The sequence below is a fragment of the Chrysochloris asiatica genome, unplaced genomic scaffold (genome assembly GCF_000296735.1).
Source record: "Chrysochloris asiatica unplaced genomic scaffold, ChrAsi1.0 scaffold00008, whole genome shotgun sequence".
NCBI lineage: Eukaryota > Metazoa > Chordata > Mammalia > Afrosoricida > Chrysochloridae > Chrysochloris > Chrysochloris asiatica.
Genome location: NW_006408526.1, coordinates 8,652,067 through 8,671,500, shown reverse-complemented (window position 1 = coordinate 8,671,500; position 19,434 = coordinate 8,652,067). Strand labels below are relative to the sequence as shown.

General features: G+C 37.9%; 1 protein-coding gene and 1 pseudogene across 2 annotated transcripts in view; both read left to right on the top strand.

Moving 5' to 3' along the window:
* The window catches only part of PGR (progesterone receptor), a 102,180-nt gene that overhangs the window by 53,850 nt on the left and 28,896 nt on the right, over window positions 1-19,434 (top strand). The window contains exon 4 of one of the 2 annotated variants that reach the window (XM_006833755.1): window positions 12,574-12,867. The exons of the other annotated variant lie outside the window; for it this stretch is intronic. Within the exon in view, the coding sequence (XP_006833818.1) occupies window positions 12,574-12,867 (294 nt within the window). The remainder of the gene's footprint in view (window positions 1-12,573; window positions 12,868-19,434) is intronic. 2 annotated transcript variants of the gene reach the window in all.
* LOC102814500 lies at window positions 5,264-5,743 on the top strand (annotated as a pseudogene).

Sequence of the window (19,434 nt, the reverse complement as noted above, 5' to 3'; positions counted from 1 at the left end):
ACGTAACTTTTTGGGACAGAGAGTGTGGGCTATATAGTAAAGTTTTGTTTGTTTTCTTTTCTTCTCCTCCCACAGCTGAAAATCAGTAAAGCTTCATTTCATGTTCTGGAGAAATCCAAAATTCTTGAATTCCGAACACTGAGAAGTACTTTTCTGAAAATGTAGAGGCCTGGCCTGTGCGTTCACTATTAAAAACAGAAAACATCTGCCTTTTCTTTAATGCAGAATTTGCTGTGGATAATACCACCTGCCTCTTTATACTTTCAGAGTCTTCCTCGTAGAAGTTTTCCATTTTCTTCGCAACCTACAGTCTTAAATTAGCACCTTCTAGGAACAACCAACACTCCTCACATTCTTCCTTTGTTAACTGCACTGAAGCCTGATGGTAAACAATGACTTTGTGTCACTGATTATTCACCCTAACTACCATCCCCACACACTGTACACACACTGTATGCCTTAGAGGCTTGTTCATTCAAACTTTTGCTTAGATATCTGTGTGTTTGTATGAGTCTGTTTTTATGCTTTTTTCAGTAGAATATTTAGAAATTTTCAGTTAGAATTTTTCAGTAGAATCTACTAGATTATTTAGCTCCAGTAAAAACATTAGTAAAACTGAGTATATTTGTCTTTCATAAATACTAGGAGAATCACAATCATCCTAGTATCATAAGATACTACTTCTCTCCCCATTGCCTCTTTCTACTTCCAGAACACCTATTAGACATATATTTGGACTAGTCCATTCAAATCCTCCTTGCAGTCTTTTATAGTGTTTTTCTTTGTTGCTATCTGTATTCTATATAATGTCTTGTAGTTCATTATTGTTTCTGGACTGTGGCCTTTAGTTTTACCAGCTAAGAACCACTCTTCATATTTGCTTTTTGGCTCCAAGCTTCTCACAGATGAAATAATTTCAAGTTACAAGTATATGTGAGGTAAATATATGACTAAGAGTTCTTGTTCTTGTCATTATTGTTAAGTGCTGTCATGTCAGTTCCAATTGACACCGACCCTGTATAGGGTTTTTGAGGAGCAGCTGGGGAATTTGAGCTGAAAGTTTGGTTTGTGGTCCAGAGATTTATCTTGCAACTCCATACCAGGACTCTTTAGCCTCTATGTCCTTTTGACAGTAGATGGAGATGTTCTTCATTTTGTTGTTAAGTGCTGTTGAGTTGGTTCTAAATCACAGTGACCCTTTATAGGGTTTCCAAGGAGCTGCTGGTGAGTTTGAACCACTGACCTTGCAGTCTGGTGCATTATCCTACAGCACCACACAAGGACTCCCCTTCAAATTTAACTGATTTTTTAGGAGCTTACATAAGCATTTAAAAGATTTTGGTTATATTTTTCTCACTATTTTTAGATATTCTGGAGAAGCAAAATTATTAGTTACTGAATCCTCTACCTTGTCAATAAGAGAAGCTTATATGGAATTTTATGCCAGTTTTAACTGAGACATGTATTCCACTCTCAAAAGTTTAAAATTTATCAATAGGTCAGAAAAGGATTTTCAAAATATCTCTCTATATGAGATGGTATAGCAATGTAACAAAGAATAAGGGTTAGAGTCAGAATGACTGTGATTGTGGGTACATACCTTAACCTACTATAGCTCTTCTCTATTTATTTTTCTATTAAGACTCTCATTATGTGTTATGAGAGTTATTGTGAGCATAAATCAATGGTACATCTAAACTATATATAGCACAAAGATGTATTAAATGATGGCTTGAAGCATCTTTTATATTTGGCAGTCTTTTATGGAAATATTCATTGGCAGAATAAAGACTCAACTTTAATGCAACATGCATTTATGTATCTTCTTAAAGGTGTCATTATTTATTTTAAGGAACCATTGAAAATATCATGCATTTATCTTGGAGTTGATGTTAATATGTAGATTCATTCCTAGTACAGGTATTTAATTACCATATTTAATTAACTTAACAGTTATTGAGTGTTTTTGTTTAATATATTTATGTTCTCAAGCTATATTTTCCCATGGAAACATAATCTGAAAGAAAAAGTGTAATATTCTCACAAAGCCAAAAAAAATTCTAAATGAGTGAAAATATGTATCAGTTGAAGTTCCCTTTTTGCATAGGTAATAATGTGAAAAGCACTGTAACAGTAGAATTATTTTAGATGGGAGTATCCTCTTTGTTTTTATTTTTAGAAGTGTTTTGTTTGGGTGTGATCCCAGGAGCAGGCTGAAGTTGCAAATGAAATTTGTTAATGTACTAAATGCAAGGAGAATTTGTGTGTTTACAATGGGACAGAGGGAGTTGGGGAAAGTGGAATAGAGAGGGGTGAAATCTCAATGCCTCCTGTGTGTAGGATAAGCACTTAACTGCAAACCACAAGGTCTACAGTTCAAACCCACCACCTGCTCTGCAGAAATACCATACAGGGTTTCTATGAGTTGGTACTGATTTGACAGCACTTAACAACAACAACAATATCACCAATTATGGTCCTGTATTGGTGCTGTAGGATAAGCACTGGACTACAATAGTTCAAACACATCAGTTGCACTTTGGAAACCCTGTACAAGGTCACTATGAGTCGACATTGACTCGATGACAGTTATCAACAAAAACTCTGTGTACTGCTTCCCTTTGTCTCCCAAATCTTAAGTAAAATTCATTAAAACTTAGAAAATATATCATATGGCTCTTATCAAATCTGCCATTGTTTTAAAGCCTCTAATATGATTGGAGTCCTAATGTGGTGCTCTAGGAAAAGCAGTAGACAGCTTAACCACAAGGTCGGCAGTCCAAGCCTACCAGCTGCTCCTTGGAAATCCTGTATAGAGTCACTGTGAGTTGAACTGACTCATTGGGATTTAACAGCAACAACATGACTGAAGAGAAATCTGAGCCTAATACACTTCCCTTTATTCATGATCTGCTTCTTTTGCCAGAATTTATTAATCTTTGAAATTCAGTAATTTCATCAGGATTTAGTTATATCATAACTAAATTAATTTTTCTTGCAGCACAGCAAATGCTTTTTAATATGAAAACTCATTCTTCTTATACATTAGTGAAGTAATCTCTTAATAGTCTCTTCAAAGATATTTGCTGTTCCATGCTTTCTTTCTTTTTTTCATGATTCCCTCCCCAATAATCCATGCAAATATTAAATAATCTCTGTTATCTGTCTTCCATACCTGTTATTTTTTTAAAAATTAATCTTAATCCTTTTCTACTTTATTTGATGTCTTTTTTTTCAAGTCTGATCTTCATGTCAATGAATTTTTTTTTTATGCTGACACTTCTTATTTTTATCCTCCTAGTAAAATTTTAAATTCTGCTTTCTCTTATTTTATCTTATTCTGTTTTACAATCATTTCATATTTTATTTGATTTTTTTGCTTCTTCTCATTGGCTTTTTTAAACTTAGATGCCACTTTTTCTTTAAAATGTAGTGAAAATATTGCATAAATACATCTCCTAACAGTAAATCTTCTTCCAACTGGTATCCTTCTTCTAATTTTGGCCTTTATATATATTTTTTAACCCTCAAAAAAAGTTTTGTATATCATTTAAATCTGTTTCATTTTAAATTGGCCTGATGTTTGATTTATTAATTGTTAGCCAGTTCCTCTTGACTTCCCTTCCTGTTTACCCAAGCCTTGTTTTGATTATGCTCTTATAATCTAAGGTAGATGACCTAAAGTCTTAGCTATTAGGTTGAGTATGGAATAGTGGGAGCAAGTAATTGGGCACATGAAGGTAGCTATGGGAGACTGGAGATTTACAGCTAAAATTTATACACAGAAAGCATATGTAAACTCCAGACATTTTATATGAGATATGCTAAGCCCTCTTCCCTAAATTGTGTCTTTTCCTGAAAGGAAAATCCCATTAGATTTCTTCCTGTTCTTTAAGGAGCGGAAGTTAAGTGGCAAGAGGCCAGGTTATTTTGGAGCCCTTGTGACAAACACATGGTTTTTATGTTGCTGTACAGTTATTAATTTATTCAACAAATTACTGAGTAACTAGCATGTACTTAGCACACATTCTTACCCCACTGAAAGAGTTTACATGTTAGTGGAAGTCCAATATACTGATCATACAGCACCACACCAGGGGAACATTTTTTCTTTCTTAAATACTTTATGACTTTTGTCGCTGTTGTCATAAAATGTATTTTCTATTTTTTAAATGATGATTATTAACAGTAACAAAATAAATGTATTTTTACAACTTATCTTCTGTCTGGCTGTACAAGGAAATTATTCAATAACTTGAAAAAAATTTAGTAGTCTTCTAAATTCTCTAGTTAGATAATCATTATCTATAAATAAAGTATTTATTGTGTAGTATCATATTTTCTGTTTGACTTTAGTAAACATGAAGGGGTTCCAAAAGTTTGCAAAAATATAACATTAGGATATAATGGAACTTTTTGAAGCCCCCTCATACTCCAAAGTCTTTCTTTCTATCTTTATTTCACTTTGAAGGGTTTTTTTGTTTTATTTTTTCAGGGAATGACTCATGAATTTTGTTTTTGTTTTTAAGTATTGTTGATGTTGGAAAAAATATAAAGAACACAACATTTTTCAAATTAGCATTTTTCATGTGTTTACAGTTCAGTAAAACCTGTTGCATCAAACATTGTCTGACTTAAGTGTTTAAAGACTCACTCAGCTGTGTAAAGAATAGACTGTAGAGGGAAAAGGGTGAAAGTTGGGAAACCAGTCAGGATGTATTGTAATCATCCAAGTATGACAATGGTGAGCCAAATTGTAGTGAAAGCATAGAGATGGGGAGAAATCATTGGACATGGGTTAGAGTTTCATAGTAACCAAGATATGCCAATGAATTGGATAAGTGGTGAGAGAAGACAAGATGCTGAATAAGCAATTGGATATTTGAGCTATTGAGACTGTAATTAAAATTTAGTGCTCACCCATGTCTGTTGTGTGCTCAAATCAGCCCAATATGAATAGAACTGCCCCATTTTGTTTCCTAGTCTGTAAACTTTACTGTAGCAGATGACAAGGTCTCGTCTTCCACAGAGTTGTTGGTGAGTTCAAACTGTTGATCTTTCAGTTAGCGCTCAAATGCTTAACCATTGTGCCACCAGGGATCATTCACCCATGTCTGAATGATATTAAAATCATGGGACTAGATGTAAATATCCAGATATTGAGTATAGATGTATAAGAGAAGTCTAAGGGATGAACTTTAGGATCTTTGAGCCAATCAAGAGACTTAAGAGTGGCCACAAGAGTGAGGTATGTGGCCCTCTCTGTCTTCTCTTCACTTGAAGCAGCTTTCCTGCCACAGCCCCTCATCCCCTGAAAATGTTCAACTGCACCAAATCCGTCTGTGCCCCTTCCCTGGTCAGGAGCACTTCTCAGCTTCTGAACCGACCATTGTCTGCAGTGGTACTGAAACAGCCCCAGACACTGACAGATAAGCACTCCAGCAGCTTGACAGCCCCACGTTCCCTGACCTCACTTACTCCTAGTCGAAGTTTCCAAACCAGCACGATTTCAAGGGACGTTGACCCAGTAGCCAAGTTCATCTGGGCTGGGGCTGCCACAGTTGGAGGGGCTGGTTCTGGAGCTGGGATTGGGACTGTGTTTGGGAGCCTTATCATTGGTTATGCCAGGAACTCTTCTCTGAAGCAGCAGCTCTTCTTCCACGCCATTCTGGGCTTTGCCCTCTCAGAGGCCATGGGGCTCTTTTGTCTGATGGTGGCCTTTCTCATCCTCTTCGCCATGTGAAGGAGTTGTCTCCACTTCCCTAGTTCTTTTTTTTTTTTTTTCTGTGTCTCATCTGCCCTACATATTCCTTTCCCTGTACCTCTCCAGGCAGTCTAGGGAAAGTAATTGGTTCAGTATTTGACAGAGGAAAGGTAAATAAATGCTGTATTGATTTAAAAAAAAAAAAGAGTGAGGTATGTGGAATTCAAGTGAAGAGAGTGTTGCAGCAAGCAAATGATCTGCTGTATCAAGTGCTACTATGGGTTGATTAAGATGCGGACAGAGAGTTGACCTTTGTTAGTAACTTAAAATTTCCCATATTTAATTGTACATTTCAATGGCATTAGCTATATTCACAATGCTGTAAAGCCATTTCCAAATTTTTTTCCATCACTCCAAACAGAAATTCTGTACCTCTTAAACAATAATTCTCACTCCTCTCCCACCCCCAGCCCTGGTAATCTCTAATCTACTTTCTGGTTTTATGAATTTGCCAATTCTAGATATTTCATATAAGTGGGGTCATACAGCATTTGGCCTTGAATGTCTATCTAACTTCATTCAGTAGAACATTTTCAAGGTTACTCCATGTTATAATGTGTATCAGAGCTTTATTTCTCTTTATGGTTTGATAATATTCCATTGTAGGCCCCTCTATATTTCAGATTATGTTTGTCCATTCATCTGTTGATGGATACATAAGTTACTTCCACTTTTTAGCCATTGTGAATAAGCTGCAATGAAGCCTGATATGCAAGTATCTGTTTGAGTCCTTACTTTCAAATATTTGAGGTATAGGCACAGGTGTGAAATTGCTGGGTCTTGGTAATTCTATGTTTGTATCTTTGAGGTACTGTTTCCACAATGACTGCATCATTTTACATTCCAACTAGTAATGCAGAAGCATTCCAGTTTCTCTACATCCTTGTCAACTCTTGATGTTTTCTGTTTTGTTTTTATTATATTCATCCTAGTGGGTATTGATTGATGTTATGTCATTGTAGAAACCATTGTCTAGGCTTGTGGAGAACATCGGTGATCTTGTCAAGAATAATGTTATTGGACTATGGGGAAGAAAGCCTGTTTGAAGCTGGCTCAGAGGATAGTAGGAGGAGAAGAAATGGAGGGAATATTGTTCCATGGAATGTGGTACACATGATAGGGACTTTTAGAGACTAGATAGGTGAGGGCAAGTGATTGCAGAGTTAAGTCTTTGAGTATCTGAGAGAGAAAAAAAATCTAGTGCCAGAATAGGAGTTGGCCTTAGAGAGAAAAAGAGAGATTTCATACACTGTGATAGGACATAGAGGTATAGAGGTATCCATTTTGTAGATTGACTATAAAGAAAATTTTCTGATTTAACTTCCTTGCTGATATTGGATGCCCCTGCGTAGCTTGATGGAGGTCCTATGCAATATTCCCAGCCACGGAAATGCTGCTTCCCTGCCTAGAGAGATTTTCACAGTGCCCAGAGCTACCAGCACTCTCAAGGTGCCAAATGGCACTGCGTTCTCCTTACTCATCACAACATGGATAGCAATCTGTGTTTTCTCCACACTTGAAAAGCCTGCCCTCTCCTCAAATCTGCATTTTACTAACCACGCTGCTAGATGGATCATCTCTTTTTCTTGCTGTTGGTTGCTGTCATTTCTATTTTGAATCATGGTCACCCTCTGTGTGCCAAGTAGAACTGCTCCGCTGAGTTTTCAAGGCTGTGAGCTTTCAGAAGCAGATAATCAGGTCTGTCTTCTAGAAGGTCTGATTTAGGGAAGCATTTTGGCTAGTAGTTGAGCACTTAACCATTTGAGCACACAGGGACTCCTCTTTTTCTAAGCCTAAGAAAAATCCATTTCTTCCACTTCTGATTCTACCCCTCACAACCTCATCTGTCAGGTTAAAAGAGAGACAAGTACTATGCAGTTGTACTCTTCAGTCTACCTTCTTATGCCCATTCGTGAGCATCTGAGCCTAGAACTCTTCCCTCCTTTGAGTAAAACAATAAAAATTCATATGTTGAATGAGCTTTTGTAGCATAGTGGATTATGCATTGGACTTCTAACCACAAGGTATCAGTTCAAATCTACCAGCTGCTCCATGGGAGAAAGACGAGGCTTTCCACTCACGTAAAGATTTACAGCCTCGGAAAACCACTTGTTGGCACACAACTACTACCACCATATCATCACCTGCAGACAGATGCAGAGTGTGGGAATAGGGGCATGTTACCGACAAGTTCTTTCTCTATGTGTTAGGACTTTGTAAAACAAGTATAATTCTGTCTTTTTATGATAGGGGTGGGGAACATCCAGCCTGCAACCCATATAAGGCCCTTGAAATCATTTGGTCTGGTTCTGTCAAGGAAACCACAGTTCTAGCCATTAAATTGTTGTTGTTATTATTAAGTGCCATTGATTCAGTTCCAACCCATAATGACCCTGTATAGGGATTCTGAGGAGCAGCTGGTGAACCTGAACTGCCAACCTTGTGGTTCAAACCAATCTTACAGTCCTGTGCATTAACCCACAGCACCACACCAGGACTTCAGCCATCATATTAGGGGTAAGTTAATTAAATGATTGACCAAATATAGCAGGATAATTTTTAAGTTGGTATTTTTTTGTCTGGTCCGTGAAGATGTTATAAACTTTGGCAGTAAAAAGGTTCCCCACTCTGCTTTATGATAAAACTTGAGCTCAGAAATCCCAAAGACAGATGTTTATAAGCAGGCAACTAAATTGGGTAACATAGCTAAGCATAAGAAAACTGACCACTGGCCACAGTGGTAGTAGTTTGCGGTTCAAAGTGGGACAAATTGACTGGAGCATGCATGTCCCAATCAAAAGCAGTAGCCACACTCAACTTTAAATGTTGACATGCAACTTAATTCAGGGAGGCTTTGTTAATTCTGGTCAACATTATTGTTGTTGTTAAGTGCCGTGGAGTCGGTTCCGACCCATAGTGACCCTGTATAGGGTTTCCAAGGAGCAGCTGGTGAGCTTGAACCACCGACCTTGCAGTTCAAATGGCTCTGCAGTCTAGCACATTTACATTGTAGGAGCCAAAAACAAACCAAAAAACCCACATAGCTCTGGTAGCGTAGTGGTTACGAATCGGGCTGTGAACCTTAAGGCCAGCAGTTGGAAACTACCAGCGGCTCTGCGGGAGAAAGATGAGGCATTCTGCTCCCATAAAGATTTACAGCCTCGGAAACCCTGTACAGGGTCCTCACTATGGGTTGGAACCAACTCGATGGCACTTAACAACAACATGGCCAGAACAGATAATAGAGCCAACAGGTTTGAACCTTTGCTGAGATAATTGCAAACTGTTATCAGGTCTTCCTTAGTCTTTTTCCTGTGTTAGTAGCACAAGCACTTCATATTGTTAAGCATATGAAGCCGTGTCTGGCACAGAGTGGATGCAGCTGAAATCTAACCTGCTTTCCCGTCACCAGGACTATTTTTTGTGTATGTGTACTGAGTGGTAGTTTACGTGGGAGAACATCAGCTTTACACAACTGTTTCATTGCAATGATTGCAGTCTCCGCTGTGCATCATCATGCAACAGTATTTACTTCCATTCCCTCTGTTTTTATTTTCTTTTTTGGGGGGTGGGGGTGGGGTGGGGGTGAGGGGATGTACAAAGAAACACTAAGGAATATTTAAACAACCAAAGGGCACATACTGTAAGCCTGCCTCCTGGCCGCCAGCACTGAGTCCAGAGTCCTCATCTGCTCTCTCTCTCCATGCCTTCATCTCTGCCTCCATCTCTGATGTCACTGCTTCTCTGGATAGGATCCCTCATTCTACTTATGTTCTTTTCCTTTAATGGTCCTAGGGTCCTCTGTTTCTGGACTGTAAGGTTAAGTACTCCCCCGTTTTTGTTACAAAACTTCTACCTTTACTGTTGTGACAATTGCAATTATCATGATAACAGTTACTCGATATTGAATCATAAGAATCTCATTCCCATCTCTTTTTACCAGACCCATGTAGACAAGATGAAAACTACTCAGTGGGGTCTCTATCTTCTCCCAAACACTCTTAAAACTAAATTCCCTCTTCAAAACTTGTAATTTAGTCACTTTGTACCTTTATAGCCCCCTCATTTTAGGTAGCCAATGTCTAAGTTGTCCGTCCCTATTTACCCTGTCTACAGAGAGGATTGGATGGATACTTGATGTGAAGACTCATTTCCTCTCAGTTGGTATTTTGCGCTACTACATCCATAAGTATATGTCAAGTTCATCAAACTGTAGCAATTTACATGCGTTTCTTTTATCAAAAATTATTTATCTTCCTCTAGTCAAGTTCTGATTATCAAGACATTGAAGCTAGGTCAAATGGGTACTATCTGCAAGTTTGGGCATTCTTGTGCATCTCCCCTCACTTCATGCTGAGCTCTAGCCCTCTGCGGTTATGGCCTTGTCCATTGCTTCAGGAGTTCCCAGGTCTCACCATATTTTGGACCAACCAGCCCTTCCTCTTCTCTCTTTCATCTCCACATCAAATTGTGGTTGAAATCAGCCCATTTCTTCATTGCTACCTTTCCCCCTCTTCCACTCAGCAGTAGACCAGTGTGGTCGCCAGCAAGCTTACATGCCTGCTCATGCCTTCCCTTTGAGTTTCCGTCTTGGAGGGACCAGTAATATTTTTGATTCATCCAAAAGTGTCCAATGAACATTTTACTGTCCTTCAACCATTTCTCATGTGACCAGTGTACAAACTGTCTTCAGGGTCCTTTGACCTCATAATAGTTCATGGACTGATTTTGAGAGTTCTATGTAGTTATGTTGTATTCTTTCACCATACTTATTCAACCTGTATACTGAGCAAATAATCTGAGAAGCTGGGTTATATGAAGAAAAATGTGGCATCAGAATTGGAGGAAGACTCATTAACAACCTGCGATATGCAGCTGATACAACCTTGCTTGCTGAAAGGGAAGAAGACTTAAAATATCTACAGATGAAGATTAAAGAGCACAGCCTTTGGTATGGATTGCATCTCAATGTAAAGAAAGCAAAAATCCTCACCATTGGACCAATAAACAACATTCCTATAACTAAGAAAAGATTGAAGTTGTCAAGGACTTCATTCTTCGATCAACTATCAGCACTCATGAAAGCAGCAGTCAAGAAATCAAAGGATACATTGCATTAGGCAAATCTGCTGCACAAGACCTTTTCAATGTGTTGAAGAGCAAAGATGTCAGCTTGAGGACTAAGGTGTGCCTGACCCAAGCCATGGTATTTCCAATAACCTCATACGTATGCAAAAGCTGGATAGTGAATAAGGAGGACCATAGAAGAATTGATGCTTTTGAGTTCTGGTGTTGGAGGAGAATATTGAAAGTGCCATGGGCTGCCAAAAGAACCAACAGATCTGTGTTGGAAGAAGTGCAGCCAGAGTGCTCCTTGGAGGCCAGGATGGCCAGACTTCATCTCTCATACTTTGGACATATTGTCAGGAGAAAGATATCGTGTTCGGTAAGGTGGAGGGTCAGAGAAAAAGAGGAAGACACCCAGTGAGATGGACTGGCAAAGTGGCAGCATCGATGGGCTCAAGTATGGCAACGATAGTGAGGGCAGTGTTTCATTCTGCTGTGCATAAGGTCACTATGAGTTGATACTGACTCGATGACACCTAACAACAACAACAACAATGGAGTCGTGGTATGGTGCTGTAGGATAAGCATGGGACTGTTAACCACAAATTTAACAGCTCAAACCAATCAACCTATCCTTGTAAACCCTACACAGGGTTGCTACTAATCAGAACCCACTCAAAAGCACTTAATAACAACAACATGGAGTTCTGGTATGGCGCTGTAGGAAGAGTGAAGGACAGCTAACCACAAGGTCAGCAGTTCAAACCCACCAGTCGCTCCTTAGATAGGGTTGCTGTGATTTGGAACTGACTCGATGGCACTTACCAACAACAACAACAATGAACCTGTTGAAATAATACAAAAGATTTGGCGAGGAGGTTGCAAATGAATGCAGCTTTTTGATGTGGTTGGAGAGAAATTTTATACTTTTTAACAAATACTTGGATAAAACACAAAAGAAGATTCAACAACCACCATAAACCTTATTTTAATTAAGAAAGCCTATAGAGGTGTTGTTGTGGGTAGGAATCCTGGTGTAGTACTGTAGGATCAGCACTGGACTGCTAACCCCAAGATCAGTGTAACATAGTGTTTATGAATTGGGCTGCTAATCTCAAGGTCAGCAGTTTGAAACTACCAGGTGTTCTATAGGAGAATGCTGAGGCTTTCTGCTCCTGTGAAGATTTGCAGCCTTGGAAACCCTGTGCAGGGTCACTATGAGTCAGAATTGATGCCACTGTACTTAGCAACAACTCCATGGTACTTAACAACAACACCATAGTTGTTTTGGCTAGCAATCCTGGTGTAGTACTGTAGGATCAGCACTGGACTGCTAACCCCAAGATCAGAGCTTGAAACCACCAGCTACTCCTCAGAAACCCTATACAGGGTCACTACCTGATTCAATGGCATTTAACAGCCTGTAGCATTCACTCTTTTTGGCGGGGGGAGGGACAGTTCTTTCATAATATTGACTAATACTGAACTTACTTTACAAAAAACCATTTACCTTTTCATTCATGTTGATACAAAGTTGCATAACTCCAAGCTAGAAATTGGTATAGTTAATCACTTCCCACCAATCCAATGAAGACTGATATGACTGATTTTTCTAATTCTTGTTTTATTAGATTGATGCTAAAACCTATAATTTTAAGACTTGAGAAAAATGTATTCTGCTGGAAGAGTTCTTTACTATGTACTTACATGAATTTGTTGTTTTTCCTCCTTGGATTTTGTAGGTCGGAAGTTTAAAAAGTTCAATAAAGTCAGAGTTATGAGAGCACTGGATGCAGTTGCTCTCCCACAGCAAGTGGGCATTCCAAATGAAAGCCAGAGAATCACTTTTTCACCAAGTCAAGAAATTCAGCTGGTACCCCCACTGATCAACCTGCTAATGAGCATTGAACCAGATGTCATCTACGCAGGGCATGACAACACAAAACCTGATACCTCGAGTTCTCTCCTGACGAGTCTTAATCAACTAGGCGAGAGGCAACTTCTTTCAGTAGTCAAGTGGTCTAAGTCACTGCCAGGTAATAGTAGACATATATATAGTAGCATGCAAAAAAAAAAAAAATATATATATATATATATATGATGTTGTTGTTCTAATTGTTAAATAAAACAATATGTGCAATATGTGTAGTAAATCAATGAGATGCTTGTTGTTGTTGTTGTTAAGTGCCGTGGAGTCGGTTCCGACTCATAGCGACCCTGCACAGGGTTTCCGAGGCTGTAAATCTTTACGGGAGCAGAACGCCTCCTCTTTCTCCCGCGGAACCGCTGGTAGTTTCGAACTGCTGACCTTGCGGTTCACAGCCCGATTCGTAACCACTACGCTACCAGAGTTAGATATCATGTTATAGTATTGGTCCCAGGCTTTAAAAATGCTTCTGTAACATGTGATACTTGTCCAGAACCCTACTTTGTGCTATGGAAATAAAAAAGAAGTAGAGAACACATTGAATCTTCTTGGCAAATCAAGAATTATATACATAAAACAGTTAAGGAATGAAATATAATTTGTGTGTCCAATTACTAGTGTTATAATAATCAAAGGAAGGCAAGTTGAGCATCTTCATAAAAATATCCACTTAATTCCAAATATGAATTTTGTTGTTGATGTTATGTGCTGTCAAGTCAGTTCTGACTCATAGCTTTCCTGGTTTCTCCAAAAAGAAGCTGGTGAGTTTGAACCACCAAACTTGTGGTTCAAACTGACCTCGCGGTCTAATGCTTATCCTACAGTGCCACACCAAAACTCCAAAACTAAATTTAACCAACCTCAATTGCTTAAAAGCAAAACTGAATATGCCTAACTTTATAATAACCAAAATTGCATTCAGAGTACAACGGGTTGCCTTAAGTCATTTCAAAAACAAAATTCATAAATTAAAAAAAGTAAATAATTTGGACCCAGAGAAAGAAACCTTTGTTCACTAAAGGCTTTTACAATTCATTCACATGTTACTGGCCTATGGAAGATGGACATTTAAATTTTGTAAATGTATATCCAAAGGGGGTACAGCTCAGAAATGAAAATTTAGTTTATAGCATCATGAAAGGATTTAAATCACTTTGTTTATAAAGTATGGCTGCTCCCTCAGCCCCACGCCACAGAAACAAAGTGATTGGAGGAATCACAAGAATGCAATTCTCACATATCATTTTAAGACTGTGGAGCAATGGGTTGCCATTGCTTGTGGTTTTAATCCTATAATTACAAACAAACAAAATATGTTTTAGTCACATTCTCCTCACATCAATAATATCCCAATACTCCTTTGGACTAGTTTATTTTTCCAGTAACTGATCAAGAATGAAACATAGCGTCTCCTTTTAGACCCAACTAGATTCAATAGCCTTCTTAAAAAAAAAGAATTCCTTCCCAATTTGCATTTCTCCATAATTATTCCATTGAAAGGTTTGAAATACAATAGTTGTGCTGTTAATGAAAATTTTACATTACGTGAAAATGTGAGAAACATACTTCTTTTTTGAATCTTAAAAATACATGTTTAGCAAAACTGATAAAAATTCAGTATTCTAATGTAACTTACTGTAAGATCATTATTAAATATGATAGGTCTCTGTTAAGTAAAAATATTACTACAGCATTGATGAAATTTTTCTGTTTAAAAACATAAGTATAATCATATGATTAACTTTCCTGAGGTTTTTTATTATTTGAAAACAGTGGGTTTTTCACATTTTCATTGCTATGGTTCATATTTCATTCATTTGCATTTTGGAATATGTTGTTTGAAAAATGTTGTATCACCAGCTGTAATGTTAGAAATAATCAGTTATAATTTAAAAAGATAATTTATTTCCCTTAGATAAAAGTAAAGTGCACTTTTAAATTTAAACATTGGTATCTTGCATAACTTCAGTAAAAAACAAGGGATACTTTTACATTAAATTTGGTAGCAACTTTTTAAATGTTGCAAAATGTAATTCATGATGATGTTATCTGCAATGGGCATACTGCTTCCATTAACTATACAGCAAGTGAAGCACTGAGACTAATATAAATATCATGTGATCTGTGGTCTTAGAAACCATATTCTAGAAGTAAAGTGATTAACAAACCGGAGTGACTTTTGAAAGAACTTGGAAGGACACATTTGTATAAAGTAATTTAGTGCCATTCAAAACCTTTGGTTTGATTTTAAACAAGAGTACAGGTATTAACTGATTCGCTCAAGAAATGTCTATTGCATACTTACTGTGTGCAAGACCTAACAATTAAGTGATGTTATAAAGAGAAGCCAAGAGAATGGACACATAAAATGCATTCATACATTTTAGTGCAACACATTCTAACATCTGGCCTTCAGTTTTATACAGAGGAGAAAGTCATTTTGCCATTTATTTAAGTATTATTTGCCTAAGAAAGATGGACTTTGAAAAACAAATTCAGGGAAGTTCAGGTTTGCGTGCCTGCAGAGGCAGCCAGGTAGGAAAGGTTCTATGGGGGAGGAATTGAAAACCCAGAGAAGCTGCACTCATGGAACACCACCAGAGCTCTGGATCTACCATAATGTCCAGGACATCATTTTCCCACACTTGCAAGTGAAAAAATCATGATATAAAAGAAACACTGCAAGTTAAGAATCCTTGGAGATGGGACTCCCTCTGTGGCCATCATGCCCAGGCGGAGTTCAGAGAGCAGGGCTATAGCCAGACCATCACAGGGAACCGACGCTAAAAGCGGTACAGTGACATTTGCAAAAGGTGCGGGAGATTCTACTCATTTTTTCCTCCTATTCCCTGTCGCTCCTTCTTTACCCAGCTTGGATGCCTTCAGGCGGATGGGTGCACCCCACACACACACAAAAAAAAAAAGTCCAGCGCTGACCCCACAGTTTCTGCACAGTACAGAGAGAAAGAGCTTGGTGGCTACTTATGACGTCAGCCTTCGGGTTGCAGCGCTAAAATTAACTTGTGCAGAACACTTTACTCAGGCCTATCAGACCTGACAGACAAATCACAGAACAATTTGTAAAACCCCAACATATAAAGGATGCAACTATCTCAAGAATTACACTGTGCACACGCAGATACCTAACTGACATTTAGAGACAAAAATAGTGGAAAATCTTTCTCCCATTAACTTCTCAATATCTATCTGTGCACCTCCACAGTGGTGACTAGAGGAGGGCCTGAGTGACCGGACACCCGCACCCACTGTTGGAAGTTTCTAGAGAGCACACACACTGCCTATGTAGCAAGGTGACTGGACAGTTGGCCACAGTTTTATTTTTGTTTCAAAGTGGTGGGTTTTGTCTCTGCTTTTATATTACTTCTGCTTTTGGCCCTTTTGATCACACATTTTTCCTGGAGGTAGGAGCTTTTTCTCACTATGTTACCCAAGAAGAGACAGCAATCGTGGCCATATACCCAAGCTATAAGCATACCCCATAATATTCCACCATTGAGACAAGAGCCAATAACAGCTGCTAAGCATTACATGCGAAAAGGAAAGCCTATCTCCTGATCATATCCACCAGGAGACACCCAGTAAGCTTAATAACACAACAACAAATGTCATTTAAGCATTTAAAAAAAAAAACCACATAACTACTGGAAATGACAAACAAAAGATATCAAACACAACAAACGATCTCAAAACATGTCCCAAAACAGAAAAGAGTAACTGAGACAAATGCACTGGAGACAGACAAAATCTCCCCAGAAAAGGAAGAGCAGGTTTTGAATTTGCCTGAGAAGGAATTCAGAAGAATGATATGGAAACAAATTCAAATGGTCTGAAAAGGGGTGGAGGAAAACAAGGAAGAAGTCATGAAACTACTACAAGAGCAATCAAACAAGGTAGATACAGCATTGGGAACAATTCAAAACCTGCAAAGAGAGGTCTAGATGATTAATAATAAAATATCAGAAATGGACAATACACTGAAAGGGAAAGGAGCAGAATAAAAGAGATGGAAGCCAGAACTAGTGAGCTGGAAGACAAATCTCTCTATACTGCTAAGATAGAAGAGCAAGCAGAAAAAAGATGAAAAAAATCTGAAGAGAGTTTAAGATTCATGCTGAATAACATGAAGAGGAACAACTTAAGAATTATTGGCATTCTGGAACAGGAAGAATCAGAGAAGTCCACAGAGGAGATAATTGAAGAGCTTCTGGAAAAAAATTTCCCTAACCTCTTGAAAGATGAGAAGATAAACATTCAAGTAGCCGAATGTACCCCAGTAAGGATAGATCCCAAAAGAAAGTCACCAAAACATATAATAATCAAGCTCTCCAAAAATCAAAGACAAGGAGAGATTCCTAAAAGCAGCCAGGGAGAAGAGAAGTGCCACTTACAAAGGCAAGCAAATCAGATTAAGCTCTGACTATTCAGCACAAACCATGCAGGCAAGAAGGCAATGGGGAGACATACACAAAACCCTAAAAGAAAAAAACTGCTAACCAAGAATCATCTATCCAGCAAAACTGTCAATCAAATACAATGGTGCAATCAAAACATTCCAGGATAAACAGAATCTAAGAGATTTTATCAAAACCAATCCAGCACTTCAAAACATCCTAAAGGGAGTTCTTTGGACTGAAACCCAACAAGAACAGACAACAACCAGAAATTGAAAGACATGGCAACACCACTGGGAACTCAGTCGACAGCAGAGTTCAGAACAGAACAAAATTACAACAACAAATTCAAAGGAGCTGAGAGGTCAACTGAAGATCAAAATAATATCAATGTCAAAGAATTGAAAAATGTAGGAACAGACATCCAGGTGGTGAGGATGTCAGGTAGATTACAGGATGCAATAGATTGTCTTAAATGGAAAGAAAAGTTATTAGACTATAAAGCAACCCCAAAGAAAGTTAATATTTCACAACTTACCATGAAAATGAACGTCCAAGCAGAACAAGCAAACATAATAACTAAGAAGAAACTGACAAGAAATAGCACAAAAACCACAAATTCAGCACAAGAAGATATGCAGAACAAAGGAACGAATAGCACTACCAAAAAATTAACACATTGGAAGCAATTAATTCATCCCTATCGATAATTACATTGAATGTCAATGGGTTGAATGCACCAGTGAAGAGACAGAGAGAGGCATATTGGATTAAAAAAACAAAAAACAAAAAACAGACCCTTCAATATGCTGCCTGCAAGAGACACACCTTACACACTTACACACAAAGTCAAAAACAGACTAAAAGTTAAAGGATGGAAAAAAATATACCAAGCTAACTGCAACAATAAACAAGCATGAGTGGCAATTCTAATCTCTGATAAAGTAAACTTTAAGACAAAAACCAGCATAAGAGATAAAGAAGGACACTATCTAATGATCAAAGGGTCAATTTAGCAAGACCGCATAGCCATAATAAATATTTACGCTCCCAATGAAAAAGCACCAAGATATATGAAGCAAACCTTAACAGAATTGAAGAAAGATATAGATAAATCTACAATTATAGTGGAAGATTTTAATATGCCACTTTTGAAAAGAGACAGAACAACCAGAAAGAAACTCGACAAAGTTACAGAGGAACTGAACAGCACAATCAACCAACTTGACCTCATAGACATTTACAGAGCATTCAACCCAACAATAGCACAATATACTTTCTTCTCCAACGCACATGAAACATTCTCCAGAATGTGTTAGGTCACAAAGCAAGCCTTCATAAATTTACAAACATCAAAATACTACAGAGCATCTTTTCAGACCACAATGCTATAAAACTAGAAATCAACAAGACTAAGGAAATAAAATCAAATATATAGCAACATCCAAAAATCAATTGGATTCCTCTATAGCAACAATGACTGCACTGAAAAAGATATTAAGAAAGCAATGCCATTTACAATAGCCACCCAAAGTATGAAATATTTAGGACTAAATGTAACCAGAGAAACAAAGGACCTATACAAAGAAAATTACAAACACTGCTACAAGAAGCCAAAAGAGACTTAGAGAAATGGAAGAACATACCATGTTCCTGGATAGGATGACTCAACATCATGAAAATGTCAATACTGCCCAAAGCAATTTACATATATAATGCAATGACAGTCCAGATACCAACAACATTCTTCAAAGAGATGGAAAAGACAATTACAAATTTCATATGGAAAGGAAGGAGACCCAGAATAAGCAAAGCACTGCTTAAGAAGAACACAGTTGGATGTGTCTCACTCCCCAATTTCAAATTTTACTACATGGCTACAGTGATTAAAACAGCCTAGTAATGGTACAATGAAAGATACATTGATCAATGGAACAGAATTGAAAACCCAGAAATTAACCCATCTAGTTACAGCCAACAGATTTTCAACAAAGTGCCTAGGTATATTGCATAAGATAGTCTCTTTAACAGATGGTGCTGGCAGAACTGGAAAGCGATATGCAAAAGATTGAAACAAGACCTTTACCTCACACCCTATACAAAAACTGACTCAGCATGGATTAAGGACCAAAATGTGAATCCCAAAATTATGAAAGTCATCAATGAATTGGGACAAATGTGAGGGCTCTAATACAGGGAATACACAGACTACCAAACATTTTGAAAAGTACACAAACAAAAGTAGACAAAATAGATGATTGGGA